The following is a 12,001-nucleotide window of genomic DNA, read 5'->3' on the forward strand; positions in this document are numbered from 1 at the left end:
GCTTAGTAGTGAGAAACCTCTATATTGCTTTTTAAGTGAAACTCTTATTTAACAGATACCTATAGACAGCCATACTTTTTTAGTGAGTTAACAGTTACTTACTTAAGACGTCATACCTTATCACTGATTCTGCTGTTTATCTTGAAAAACAGCTGAAATAACTTACCAACACATGATCATGTAAAAAGTATGCAATTTTCTAATTGTATTCACAGTGGTAGTATTCATTATTTTGGTCTTTTACCCAAATATTTTTAGACTGTACGAATTCAAATAGTGACTTTTTGTGGTACTGTCAAATTATCAAAGTGATTTTTTAAATGAATAATTTGTATTACTAATTTTTTAACATATTGTGTATTTATTATTTTTTAATTTAAATGGTGAAGACAATCACAGTATTTCAGGGAGATCTCTTGCATGGAAAAATATTTTAACTTTATTATTATCTTTTAATCATGTACTTTGTGGTTTATTAGGGGGATAATTCCTAAGAATAATAGAAATTATTTTACTCCTTTATAAATATTTGGTCCAAATTTCACATTTTAAATTTATAAAAAAAGAAAAACTAATAATTGATGAAGAATAATGTCTCCTAGAGCTATTTTTGTCTGCTGTTTCCTTTATAGAAAATTACACATTGTTAATCTGGTACTATTGTTAATATGATTTATTTAATCTTTTAGAAAGGACAACTGGGCAGACCAATTTTGGATGTGCCATATTGGAATGCAAAACCAGCTCCCATGCCCAACATTGGATCAAAATACGGAAGAAAAGCTACCTGGATAGGTGCAAGTGGGGACCAGACTTTCTTACGAATTGATGAAGCACTTATTAATTCTCATGTGCTCGCTACATCAGAGATTTTTGCCAGTAAACACATAATAGGTAATACCCCAAACGAAAAAACCCTCCCCCTCAAAAATCTGTCTTGATTGAGGGTAAATGATTCATCTTTCCTTGTTATAAGATGTAGTCCTATAGCTTTTTGTTTGAAGAAGTTTAAAAGAAGCTTCTAAGTGTCTGTGCTTATAGGTATCTATGTCCTGGAAGAATGTAATGATTGGGAGACTAGAAACCGGTGAAATATGAGCGAAACTGTAGTAGTGTAAAACCTATATTAGGAAGAGGAATTTTTCTTTATTGGTTCTTATTAAATAAATGATAGAAATTAATTTTTATGGAAGGTTACATAAATCAAACTTTGAAGTTTCATTGAGACCAAGGTGTCAGTCCATGCCTGTATCCAAGATATCATGAATAATTACATAATAGAGTGGCAGAAATCAAGTAGAGTGGTAATAGAGAAATTAAGGGCATGTCTTAATGGATTTAGACAGGCTGAGGTTTTATTGCAAAATCTGCTACTAAGGGTTTTTAGCCACTTAACCTCTAAGTCTCAGTTTCTTCATCTGTAAACTGGACGTAATAATACTTACCCTATAGGAAATGCTTATCTTATAAGTTGGGGGAATATAAAATGATAATGTATCCTTAAAATATACAATTTTTCCCCCAAGGCTTGGTACCTGCTTCTATATCAGAACCTCCTCCATTTAAGTGTCTTCTGATAAATAAAGTGGATGGGAGTTGTAAAACTTTTAATGACTCTGAACAAGAGGATCTGCAAGGATTTGGTGTGTGTCTTGATCCTGTGTATGACGTCATTTGGAGGTAAGCTTCTCTGTTTATGAAATAGAGTAGTAAATAAGTCTTGATCAAATTATACTTTTGTGGAATATTAAAGTCATGTATAGGCAAATTTTTCACAAACGAGAACTCTTCTGTTTAGCTGTTGACGGCACTTCTACCACTTGACACGCAGAGCCCTTTACAGTGCAGTGTAGCAGTTAAAAGCATGCGTTCTCAGCTAGACTGACGGGATTTATCCCAATCCTCGCCGTGCTTTCTGTGTCACTGTGGAGAAGTTACTTTGACTCTGCGTGCCTTACTTTTCACATTTATAGTAGGGATAATAATAGGCTGTTAGGAGAACTGAAGAACTTAGAGCAGAGGCACATAGTAAGTGCTGTGGAGGTCTTCCTGCTCTTATTATGATAGGCAGTGTTACTTTCAAGAGTTCTGTCGTTAATTATTTTTAATCTGTCAGCAATCTTGTCCATATTGTATAGAATTCACTCCATTTCTTGATCCCATAAGTATCTAATCACTACCAACTATCTAGAAGAAAGTATGCCAGAGACAATAGAGAATAAATAAGATCAATAAGCGTGCCCTTAGGAATGTACATAACAAAATTCCCATCTTGATAGCACAACGTACAGGATTAACAGACTGGATATTGTAAAAATGTAGAGATGGATACAAGTACACAAGAGACTCAAGAAATTACATTGTATTTGTTTAAAATTTATTATGGTGCTTTATATATATCATGAGTAAAGGAGAGAGTTATCCTCAGATTCCTGGGTTTGAATACCAATAGTGGGTGTACCCAGCCTTTACCAGAGTGACTCATCACAGGACCTACCTTTTCTCCCCCTCGTGGTGTTTACGTGGCCAGCCTTACTAGGTGGAAAGTCAGATAGGTTGAAAGAGTGAAGTGTTACGAGTGAGGAGAGGGAAGACTTTCTCTGTCTTTCTTCTTCTGCCCGTTCCTGCTTTCATTTCCTTCAGCCAGCCAAGTCTTCCAAGGCCGTGCTTTCTATCAGTCCTGAGGCCTGCATTCGGAATGACAGAGTTACAGCACTTCCCAGGTTGCTGACAAGCTTACTCTCTTATTTGAGCACTTTGTGAGAAGGCTTGGAGGCCAGAATTGAATTGAGTAGTTAGTGCTTCTAGATTTCCCTAGCACCATTCTGTAGTTTAGATAACAAGAGACTAGAGGTGAGTAGTCTTGCAGTAATTCTAACAAAGACATGAGATGGTAAGAACCAAAATTAAAACAGTCAGTGAATGGAAGGGATAGAGAAGCACATGGTATAAAGATAGAATTGCCCTCAACTATTTGTGAATTGGAAGTCTCTATAAAAGAGTCTTAGTTACCAAAAAGCAGGCTCTGGTTTGGACCTAAGTTTAAATTGATGTTTTATTTTCTGTAATCCTTGTGTTTTAGTTTTCAATGAAGTCAGTTTGAATTAAAAATAAAATTAAAACTGGGAGTATGGAATTTGTTTCTGGATACATTTACTAAATTAGAAATGCATTCTTTAAATTAGAGATAACAGTAGAACTAGGTTCTAACAGTGTAACTAGAGCTGTTTCCCTGGGGTCTTAACAGAACTCTGAGGAGTAGGAAGACCTCCACAGCACCTACTCTGTGTCCCTGCTCCAAGTTAGGCGAACCTTGCCTTTCTCGCATATGGTGGTAGCAGTGAAACAGATGATCTCAGATGCCTTGTCAGGTCTTTCCTTTAACACTTAACCCTCTTGTTCCAAAAACAGAGATTAAAAGATGAAGAGCATTCTCCTCCTATGTTTCAGTAAAGCAGCTGAGAGGTGGAGAGTTCGTTCCATTATCCTGACTTCTGGCTGCTTTGTGTCCCTTGTGTTTTTCAGTAGGGTACCTGCATTTTACAACTAGACATTGCAGATTCAGTATTAACTTACTTTGGTTTGCCTTCCTCCAGCCTGAGTCTGCTTCCATTTGTATTCTTAACAATAACTTCTGAATAATTAGAAACTTAACGTCTAGAAGGAGCAGATAAGTATTAATAGCAATTTTATTTCCCACTTCAAAATTTAGAAAAATAACACGTGAATATGTATTATTATTTTTTTAAAAAGTGAAGCAAAAGGTATATATAGGAACAATGATGTAGTCCTTCTCCAAAACTTTTTCTTCCCCCATAACAAATCCCACTAAACTCTATAGGTCACAAGTATTAAGTTTGGTTTATATTGCGTGATACCTTTTAAAATGCATGTATTTTGGGTTTTATATAAATAAAAATACATTTATTTTTAAAGGTTAGTTTTTTTTTTTTTCTAAACAACAATTTGTAGATCTTTCTAAGTCACAGTAGTTGAAGAACTGCTGTGATATTAAAACTCTGTAGAGGTTTATAGTCTGGATATATCAAAATATACTTATTTATTTCCCTACTGATGAAAATTTTAGATTATTTTTTTCATGTTTTGGTCTTAGCTATGATGCTGCAGTGAACACACACGTATATACACACAGTTTTGTACTCATATGAGTGTATTTCTGTAAATGACTTTCTAACGAGTGGAACTGCTGAGTAGAAGTTAGGCTCACAGAACTGGATTGTTGAATTGTCCTTCAGGGCTCTCTCACCAACTGCGTGAGAGCCCATATTTCCCCATGCTATCAGCATCAGTAAATTATTTTCAATTTTTACAACTTTAATTTTATTACTCAGTAAATATTTAAATAAATACTATATGGTAAATAAAGAATGATACAAAGTGAGTAGATACACAATGCTCTTGCTGTCGTGGAAGTCATTTTTTTTCCCCTAAATGGAGATGTAGACTATATAAAAGTAAATAAATAATATACTTTATAGATCTTACTTATCACCGTTAAGGAAAAAGGGGGTACTGTTACTTTCTTCTATACAATGGAGACAATGTAAGTTAAAACTTTAAAGTATAAGAAAGAACCAGGCATTTGAAGACTTAGGGAAAGTTTTCTGAACAGGAAGAGTATAGTAGGACTAGATGCTCTGATGCAAGCAAGAGCTTGGCTGTGTTTTAGGAATTTGAAGAAAGCCAGTGTGGTCAAAGCATAGTGAGTGGCATGAAATAAAATCAGAGGAGTAGGCAGGGCCAGGGCATGCAGGACTTTGTAGGTTAAAGGAATTTGAATTTTCTTCAAAATAGGAAGCCTTTGTAGGATTTTGAGTTGGGAAGTAACATGAAGAGGTTATACTTACTGTGTAGAAATTGGATTGGAAGGAGGCAAGAGTAGATGTAGGAAGGGGGTTACTGCATTAGTGCAAGGCAGAGGTGATGTCTTTAAACCAGGGTTCTCATGGGGAAGATGGAGAGAAGCAGTCAGCAGCATATACTTTGGATTAGAGCCAATAGGCCTTGCCTGTATTGAGGAGTTAAGGACAGAAAATAGTCAAAGATGATTCCCAAGGTTCTGATTTTGGTATTTGAGAAGACATTGGTAGCATTAACTGGTCCAGCAAAGGAAGAGAGACGAACGGGTTTTGTCAAGACTTCTGCTTTGGGCATGTTACATTTGGTATCTAAGTGAAGATATTAAGTAGGCAAGTAGATAAATGTGTCAAGCTTTGAAGGCTGATCTGGACTGGGACTAGAAATTCGAGAATGTTTAGTTCATAGGTGCATCTAAAGCTATGGTGTTGTTTGAGATCACCTAGGCAGATAATGTAGGTTAAGATGAGAGTTCTGGACCAAGCCCTAGAACTTACAAAATTTAGAAGTTAGATAGGAGACAAGGAGCTAGACAGGAGATTAGAAGGAGCAGCCAGTGAACTATGAGAAAAAGCTGAGTGTGTGTGTTGACACAGAAGTGAGAAGGGGAGTGAGTCAAGGAAAGAAGGAGGATTCAAAATGGTGTTAAACACCACCAAGAGCTTGACCAAGTAGATGCAAAAACTTCCATTAGGTTTGGCTACTTGGAAGTTATGTGTAACTTTAGGAATAATTTCATGGAAATGTTAGGTGTGCATACCAGATTGGTGTGGTTTGAAGAGTGAATAGGGATTTCTACTTCTCGCAATTTGGTAAATGAAATACTTTGGAGGGACTTATGCTTTAAAAAAAAAAGTTTGTTTCATCCATTGCTTACTACTCAGCCAAGATATTGCTAGTATACTGTCCCTGCCCCTACCCCCACCTCAAAAAAAGAAAACCAGCATAAAAAGAAAATGTAAATATACTCTATAGTACAGGATTTCACTGAGGGCAAATGCAATTTGGAAAACAAGCATTGTGCTAGCTGCAAAGTGAGGGAAATGGAAGCTGATCCTGCAACTCGCAGATTAAGTTTCTGGCCTTGGAATGATGCTAAAGTAGGATCAGATAGATAATGCCCCTTTGTCTCCAGGGATAGGCAAGTGTAAATCATCTTTAGAGAAAAGCCCTCCCCCCCATTTGGACCCATAGGTTTTTAACGAATTAAGTTTCAATCAAATAAGAGCACACAGTCTAAGATTACTTAACATATAAGGAATATCACTGTTAGTGAAATCCAGCAAAAGAACAAGCAACAAGGTCAGTTTCAGACCTTGGAGTTGTCAGAAACATATAAATTAGCTATGTATGAAATATTTAAAAAGTAAAAGATGGAATCTCCAATTGGGCAAGCAAAAGAGACTTAAATTGAGATTCCAAGTGGTAAGGCATATTTGAGTAACAACCAAACAGAACTTTAACAAATGAAGAATAATTTTTTCAAACAAATGCATGGACAGATCAGGAGATCTGAACAGGAGATTTGAAATTACCCAAAAGGCCACAGTGACAAGAATATAAAAATATGAAAGTTAAGAGGTTTGAAGAATATAATAAGATCTCATAGACATCCAAGAAGGAAATATTAGAGAGTAGAGAAAATAGCAGAGAAGCAATATTTGAAGAAATAGTGCCTAGGAATTTTCCAAAACCAAAAAATGATTTGAATCCATAGATACTAGTAATTATGTATTTCCATCATCTACAATCAAGATACATTGTAATGAAATTATAGAAAACAAAAGACCAAGAGAAAAGAATGATCACCTGTAAAAGAGCAACACTTAGATTGATAGATTAAATTAAAAAGCAATAATCCAATAATGTTAAAGCTACTACTTATAGCAACTACTTTCATAGAATTTATTCTGTGCCAAGTATTACTTTTAAGTGTTTTTTAAAAATAATTTAAAATTTTTTAATTGTAGTAAAAAACATAAAATTTTCCATCTTAACCATTTTTAGGTATACAGTTCAGTGGTAATAAGTATAGTTACATTGTTGTACATTAGATCTCCAGAATGTTTTCATTTTGCAAAACTGAAACTATATGCAAAGAACAACTCATTTCTCCTCCCTTTCAGCCCCTGATAACCACCATTCTGCTTTCTGTTTCAGTGAAATATCATACATTGTTTGTCATTTTGTGACTAGCTTATTTCACTTAGTATAATGTCCTCAAGGTTCATCCACATTGTAGCCTGTGACAGAATGGATTTCTTTTTTAAATGCTGAATAACATTCCATTGTATGTTTCTACCACGTTTTGTTCATCCCTTTATGTATCCGTGGGCATTTGGGTTGCTTCCACCTCTTAGCTGTTGTAGATAATGCTGCTATTAATTAATATGAGTGTGCAAATATCTCTTCAAGATCCCGCTTTCAGTTTTTCTGGATATATACAGTGTGATTGCTGGATTTAAAAAATGTGCTTCTTTAAAAAAAAAAAAAACAAACAGCCATTTGTTATTAGGATTAAACGTGTGATTTGTTCTGCAATGCAGTGTACAATTTTCAGTTTACAGCCAGTTTTCACATGAACAGATTCAAACCATTGCAATACATAGGTGTTCATAAATAAAACTCTGCTCAAACAGGGAGTAACAGACAAGTTAGCAAAGTCTCAGTATTACATAGTACTCTTCACCAAAGATGAGTCTTTCTGATTTTAGCAATAACTTGATTGGTTCCTTGTAATGCTTTTCATATTTAATAAATTTGGATCACCAAGTGTCATTGAGAAGACCGTCCTTTTTTTTTTAACATTTTTTATTGATTTATAACAATTTTACAATGTTGTGTCAAATTCCAGTGTAAGAAGACCATCCTTTTAAAACTAATATGAAATAACAGCTATATCTGACATGAATCAAACTTTCTAGGGGAGTAGTGTTTTCTGTGTAGACATACCAGCTGAAAAAAATGAGGATTTGTTCTTCTTTTTCATGTACTCATGTACCTGTGCTTTAGAAGCTGTATGAAAGATCATCTATAGCAGCATTTTTTTGTAACGGAAAACTGGTTTTTGTTTTTTGCTATCAGTAATAGAATGCACAAATGGTTGTGGTATAATCACATGAATGAATTTGCAGCCATATGGCACTGTGTAAATACAAATTGTAAGACTATTGTTTGAAGAAAGTAAGCCACAGAAGAATGCAGAGTATGTATCCTGTTCATATACAATTCACAACATGAAATTTAAATAATATACTGTTTTGATACAAATATATGAAAAATCACAAAGAAAAGCAAGAAAATAAGAAACTTAAAATTCAGGGTATTATTACCTTTGAAAGGAAAGGAATTGATTAGGGAGAGAGACAGTTACTAGTGTACATTGTGTCTTTATTCTTTATATCTTATCTTAAAAGTATTTTGTTATTGTTCTTTTATGTGTATTCAGTAGTTGATAAAAACAGTTTTTCCAAAAAATTTTAGAATAAAGGAGGTAAAGAAGTGGAGACTGCCTTCTGAGAATTTTGTTATGAAATAGATAAAAGAAATGAGATAATGGCGGGAGGGCATTCTGGCTTCCTTCTGGTTTTTGTAATGCTCTGCTGTGTATTAGTAGGTTGAGCATCTGCATACATTCCCTTTGTGCTTCCTTTCTAACCACAGCCTTCCACGTCCTTTGCCCACCTTAGGTATTGGATTGATTATCTCTTATTGGCTTGCAGGAGTAGACTACACTGTGGCTATTGTTGTTTTGTCTCATATGGTTGTTTTACGTATTTTCTTTTGACTTACTCTTTGTCTTTAAGCTTTTTAATAGAGTGTTGTACAAAAGCTTCATGTTTGTAAGTACACATTAGACTGTAAGGTAAACTGTTGCTCTATTATTTATGAAGTAATGTGATCTATATTGCTGTTTTGTTCAACTTATGTCACTTATAGTGACATAAATCATTTTATTTTGTTTGTTTAGCTCAGGTATTGAAAATAATGAACTACATTTTGTCCTGTTTAAGCTGACTGTATTATTCTCTTTGTATCATCATTTATACTTCAGAATTTTTTTTTTTAACTGAAACTATATGTTGAGTGCTGTAATCATTCTCTTTCTTGAAAGGTTTCGACCAAACACTAGAGAGCTGTGGTGTTACAATGCAGTGGTTGCTGACGCCCGATTTCCCTCTGCAGCAGACATGCAGTCCCGATGTAGTATTCTGAGTCCTGAACTTGCCTTACCAACAGGATCAAGGGCTCTCACCACCCGGTCTCATGCGGCTTTGCACATTCTAGGTAGGGTTGGTATTTGATGATCAGCTAATTTTCATTAATGTGTGCAGAGGATTTTTTTTAAGAGTATTTATGTTTGTATATCATTCTGTCATATTTGTTAAACAATAATGTGCTAGGTGCAAAATAAATTAAATCCTCCAACTTTAAGAGGTTTATCCTACAGAAAACAGTTTATCAGACTTCTGCCAACACCATGGAAGAGTCGTATATGCCCAGATATAAAGCAGCCCTGAATGCAATTTTCCTAATAGGTAGATCTTTTAATGTTTTTGCTTAACTTGAATATATAAACTTTAGAGATGTAGGTTGAATAGTCAAATGTATAATTATAATATTTAATTGTTTTCATTATTTAAAATAAATTCTGTAAAATATTACATGAATTTTATAGTTACCACTTCTGTTTCTTCTTACATAGCAGTTTCCCACAGCACGTCAACTTCACTTCTAATTAATTTGAGATAGAGCACTTTAACAACGTCTGGTAACCATTATAAACATCTAGAACTAGCCTTGATTAAAGTTATCTCAGGCTATTCTGTCTTCTGCAATTAGTACTTCAAGAATCAACCTAAAGTAATTCAGAGAGTTTGATAAAATGAAGAACTTTGTAAGGACTCGAAGATTAAGCGATTGTAACTTTTCAGTTAGATAGTTTTGCACAAAACATTGTCATTTAGTATATGTTTAAATATGATAATTACCCAGGCAGAGGAGAATTTTTATTGGTTGTATCTTTCATGAAATGTTATTTAAAGCTTGTAGTAAATTTGCTGAGCACATTCAGAGTCTATTGTTTGAATTTATCCCCTACAGCATTTCATATTATCAATATTAGGGGAAATTTTAAGTTGAAGGAGTTGAATTTTTGTTTGTTTGCTTTTAGGTTGTCTTGACACCTTGGCAGCTATGCAGGATTTAAAAATGGGTGTTGCAAGTACAGAGGAGGAAACTCAAGCAGTAATGAAGGTTTATTCCAAAGAAGATTATAGTGTAGTAAACAGGTTTGAAAGTATGTATATTTATGTTTGGGAAATATTGTCTTATGAATGAAATATATGGATATTTTAAAACATAAATTATCATTTGCATCTTTTAGGTCATGGAGGTGGCTGGGGTTACTCTGCTCATTCAGTAGAAGCTATACGTTTTAGTGCTGACACGGATATTTTACTTGGTGGTCTTGGTCTGTTTGGAGGTAGAGGAGAATATACTGCTAAAATTAAGGTAAGTAGTTCATTGACACTGTTGCCCTTTTTCTTTGAAGATAACAATTTCGACTTAGCTTATTATTTTATAGAATGCCTCCTTCTAAAAAGGACTTGCGGAAATGTTGCTAAGATCAAATATAGTAATAATAAGTCATTAACTCATTTAAAAATTTAAAGTGAATGAAAAAGGGAGTAAAATGAATAGAAAACGATTTTTCAATAATTTTAGATTGAAAGAGGCTGTAACAGTCAATCTCAATCCTTTGTGCTGAACTTCCTAGTAGTCTGGATACAGCTGTATCTAAGTGCCTGCTTTCTTGTAGCCATTTTAATGACAAGATGCAGGGGCATTTTAATACAGCTTTTAAAGTTTTTAGCATTTTTTATGCCAAATCCTATGTAAACAGACATTGTCACCATAGGAGTGAGGATGAGGGATGAAGTGAGTAAAGGGATGGATTCCATCGGGTAGACAAACTAAAAACAATCAGAAATCATGGGTTTACTGCACTGTTCATCTCAGAAAGGGCCAGCAATTATACTAAGCAAAGGATATGTTCATTCTTTGAAAATTCACTAATAGCTTGAATGTTCTATTGTCAAATTATCTGATTTTGTTCTTTAAGTAGAGGAGAAAACTAGTTTATGCCTTAATATCAATAAGTCTTCATAAGAAATTCTCAATTAAATGCTGCCGTCATCTCAGTCTTTACCTTCCTTAACCGATTAACATTTAATCCAGTAGAGCACTTCTGTGACGTACTTCCTTCACTTGGCTCCCAAGACATCACATTTCATTTTCCTCCTGTCTCACTGGCTACTCTTCTGGTCTTCTGCTTGGTATTCGTCATCTTCCTGACCTCTAGATGTTAGAGTTCCAGAACTCAGTCTTGAACATCTTTTTAAAGTCTCTTCACCCCCATAGTGATCCAGCCTTCTGGCTCTAAGTATTCTTTCTCTGATCACTCTCACACTTAATAGGCCTCCAAAGTCATGTATACTCTGCATCTCCACTTGGATAGCTAACAGGCATCTCGGTTGTAACATATCAAAACTAGGCTTCTGTTGCTTTCTCTAGATGTGTTGTTCTCTTGTCCTTCCCCATTCCAGTTAACTGACTCAAAATAAACTTAATTTCATTCTTCCAGTTGCTCAGGCCCAAAATCTTGGAGTCATCCTTGACTTCCCTCTTTCTTTTGTACCCACATCCACTTCAGCAGCAAATATTGTTAGCTGCACTTTGAAAATAAATCCAGGATATAGCCACTTCTGAAAGCTGCTCCTGGTACCAAGTTGGTCCAAGTCACAGCCACATGGATTATTTAGTTTCCTCTCAATTTGCATCCTGCTTCTGTCCTTGCTCGTTTCAGTCTACTGGCAACACAGCAGTTATTCTCTTAAAATGTATACCAGAGTGTCATTTATTTTCACACTTTTCATGTCTCCTTTTCCTATGCCGTTACTGCTTTGAACTATTTTTTGTCACCTATTTTTTTAAGTATCTTTACCTTCTGTTATTCCTCTCTCTCCACAGCTAATATCTTTCTAGCCTCTCTTTTTTTTTTTTTTTTTTTTTTTTTTGGCTAGGTATTTTTCTAAGTGCTCTACAAGCATTATTTAATTCT

The 12,001-nt window shown here is 34.7% G+C and overlaps 1 protein-coding gene across 12 annotated transcripts in view; it reads left to right on the forward strand.

The window, feature by feature from the left end:
* Window positions 1–12,001, forward strand: part of MYCBP2 (MYC binding protein 2) — a 226,062-nt gene that overhangs the window by 88,501 nt on the left and 125,560 nt on the right. For all 12 annotated transcript variants that reach the window (XM_032496842.1, XM_032496837.1, XM_032496841.1 and 9 more), the window contains 5 exons: window positions 690–894; window positions 1,527–1,680; window positions 8,993–9,165; window positions 10,052–10,177; window positions 10,265–10,392. In XM_032496842.1, coding sequence (XP_032352733.1) covers window positions 690–894; window positions 1,527–1,680; window positions 8,993–9,165; window positions 10,052–10,177; window positions 10,265–10,392 — 786 coding nt within the window. The remainder of the gene's footprint in view (window positions 1–689; window positions 895–1,526; window positions 1,681–8,992; window positions 9,166–10,051; window positions 10,178–10,264; window positions 10,393–12,001) is intronic.

The sequence above is a fragment of the Camelus ferus genome, chromosome 14, assembly GCF_009834535.1.
Source record: "Camelus ferus isolate YT-003-E chromosome 14, BCGSAC_Cfer_1.0, whole genome shotgun sequence".
NCBI lineage: Eukaryota > Metazoa > Chordata > Mammalia > Artiodactyla > Camelidae > Camelus > Camelus ferus.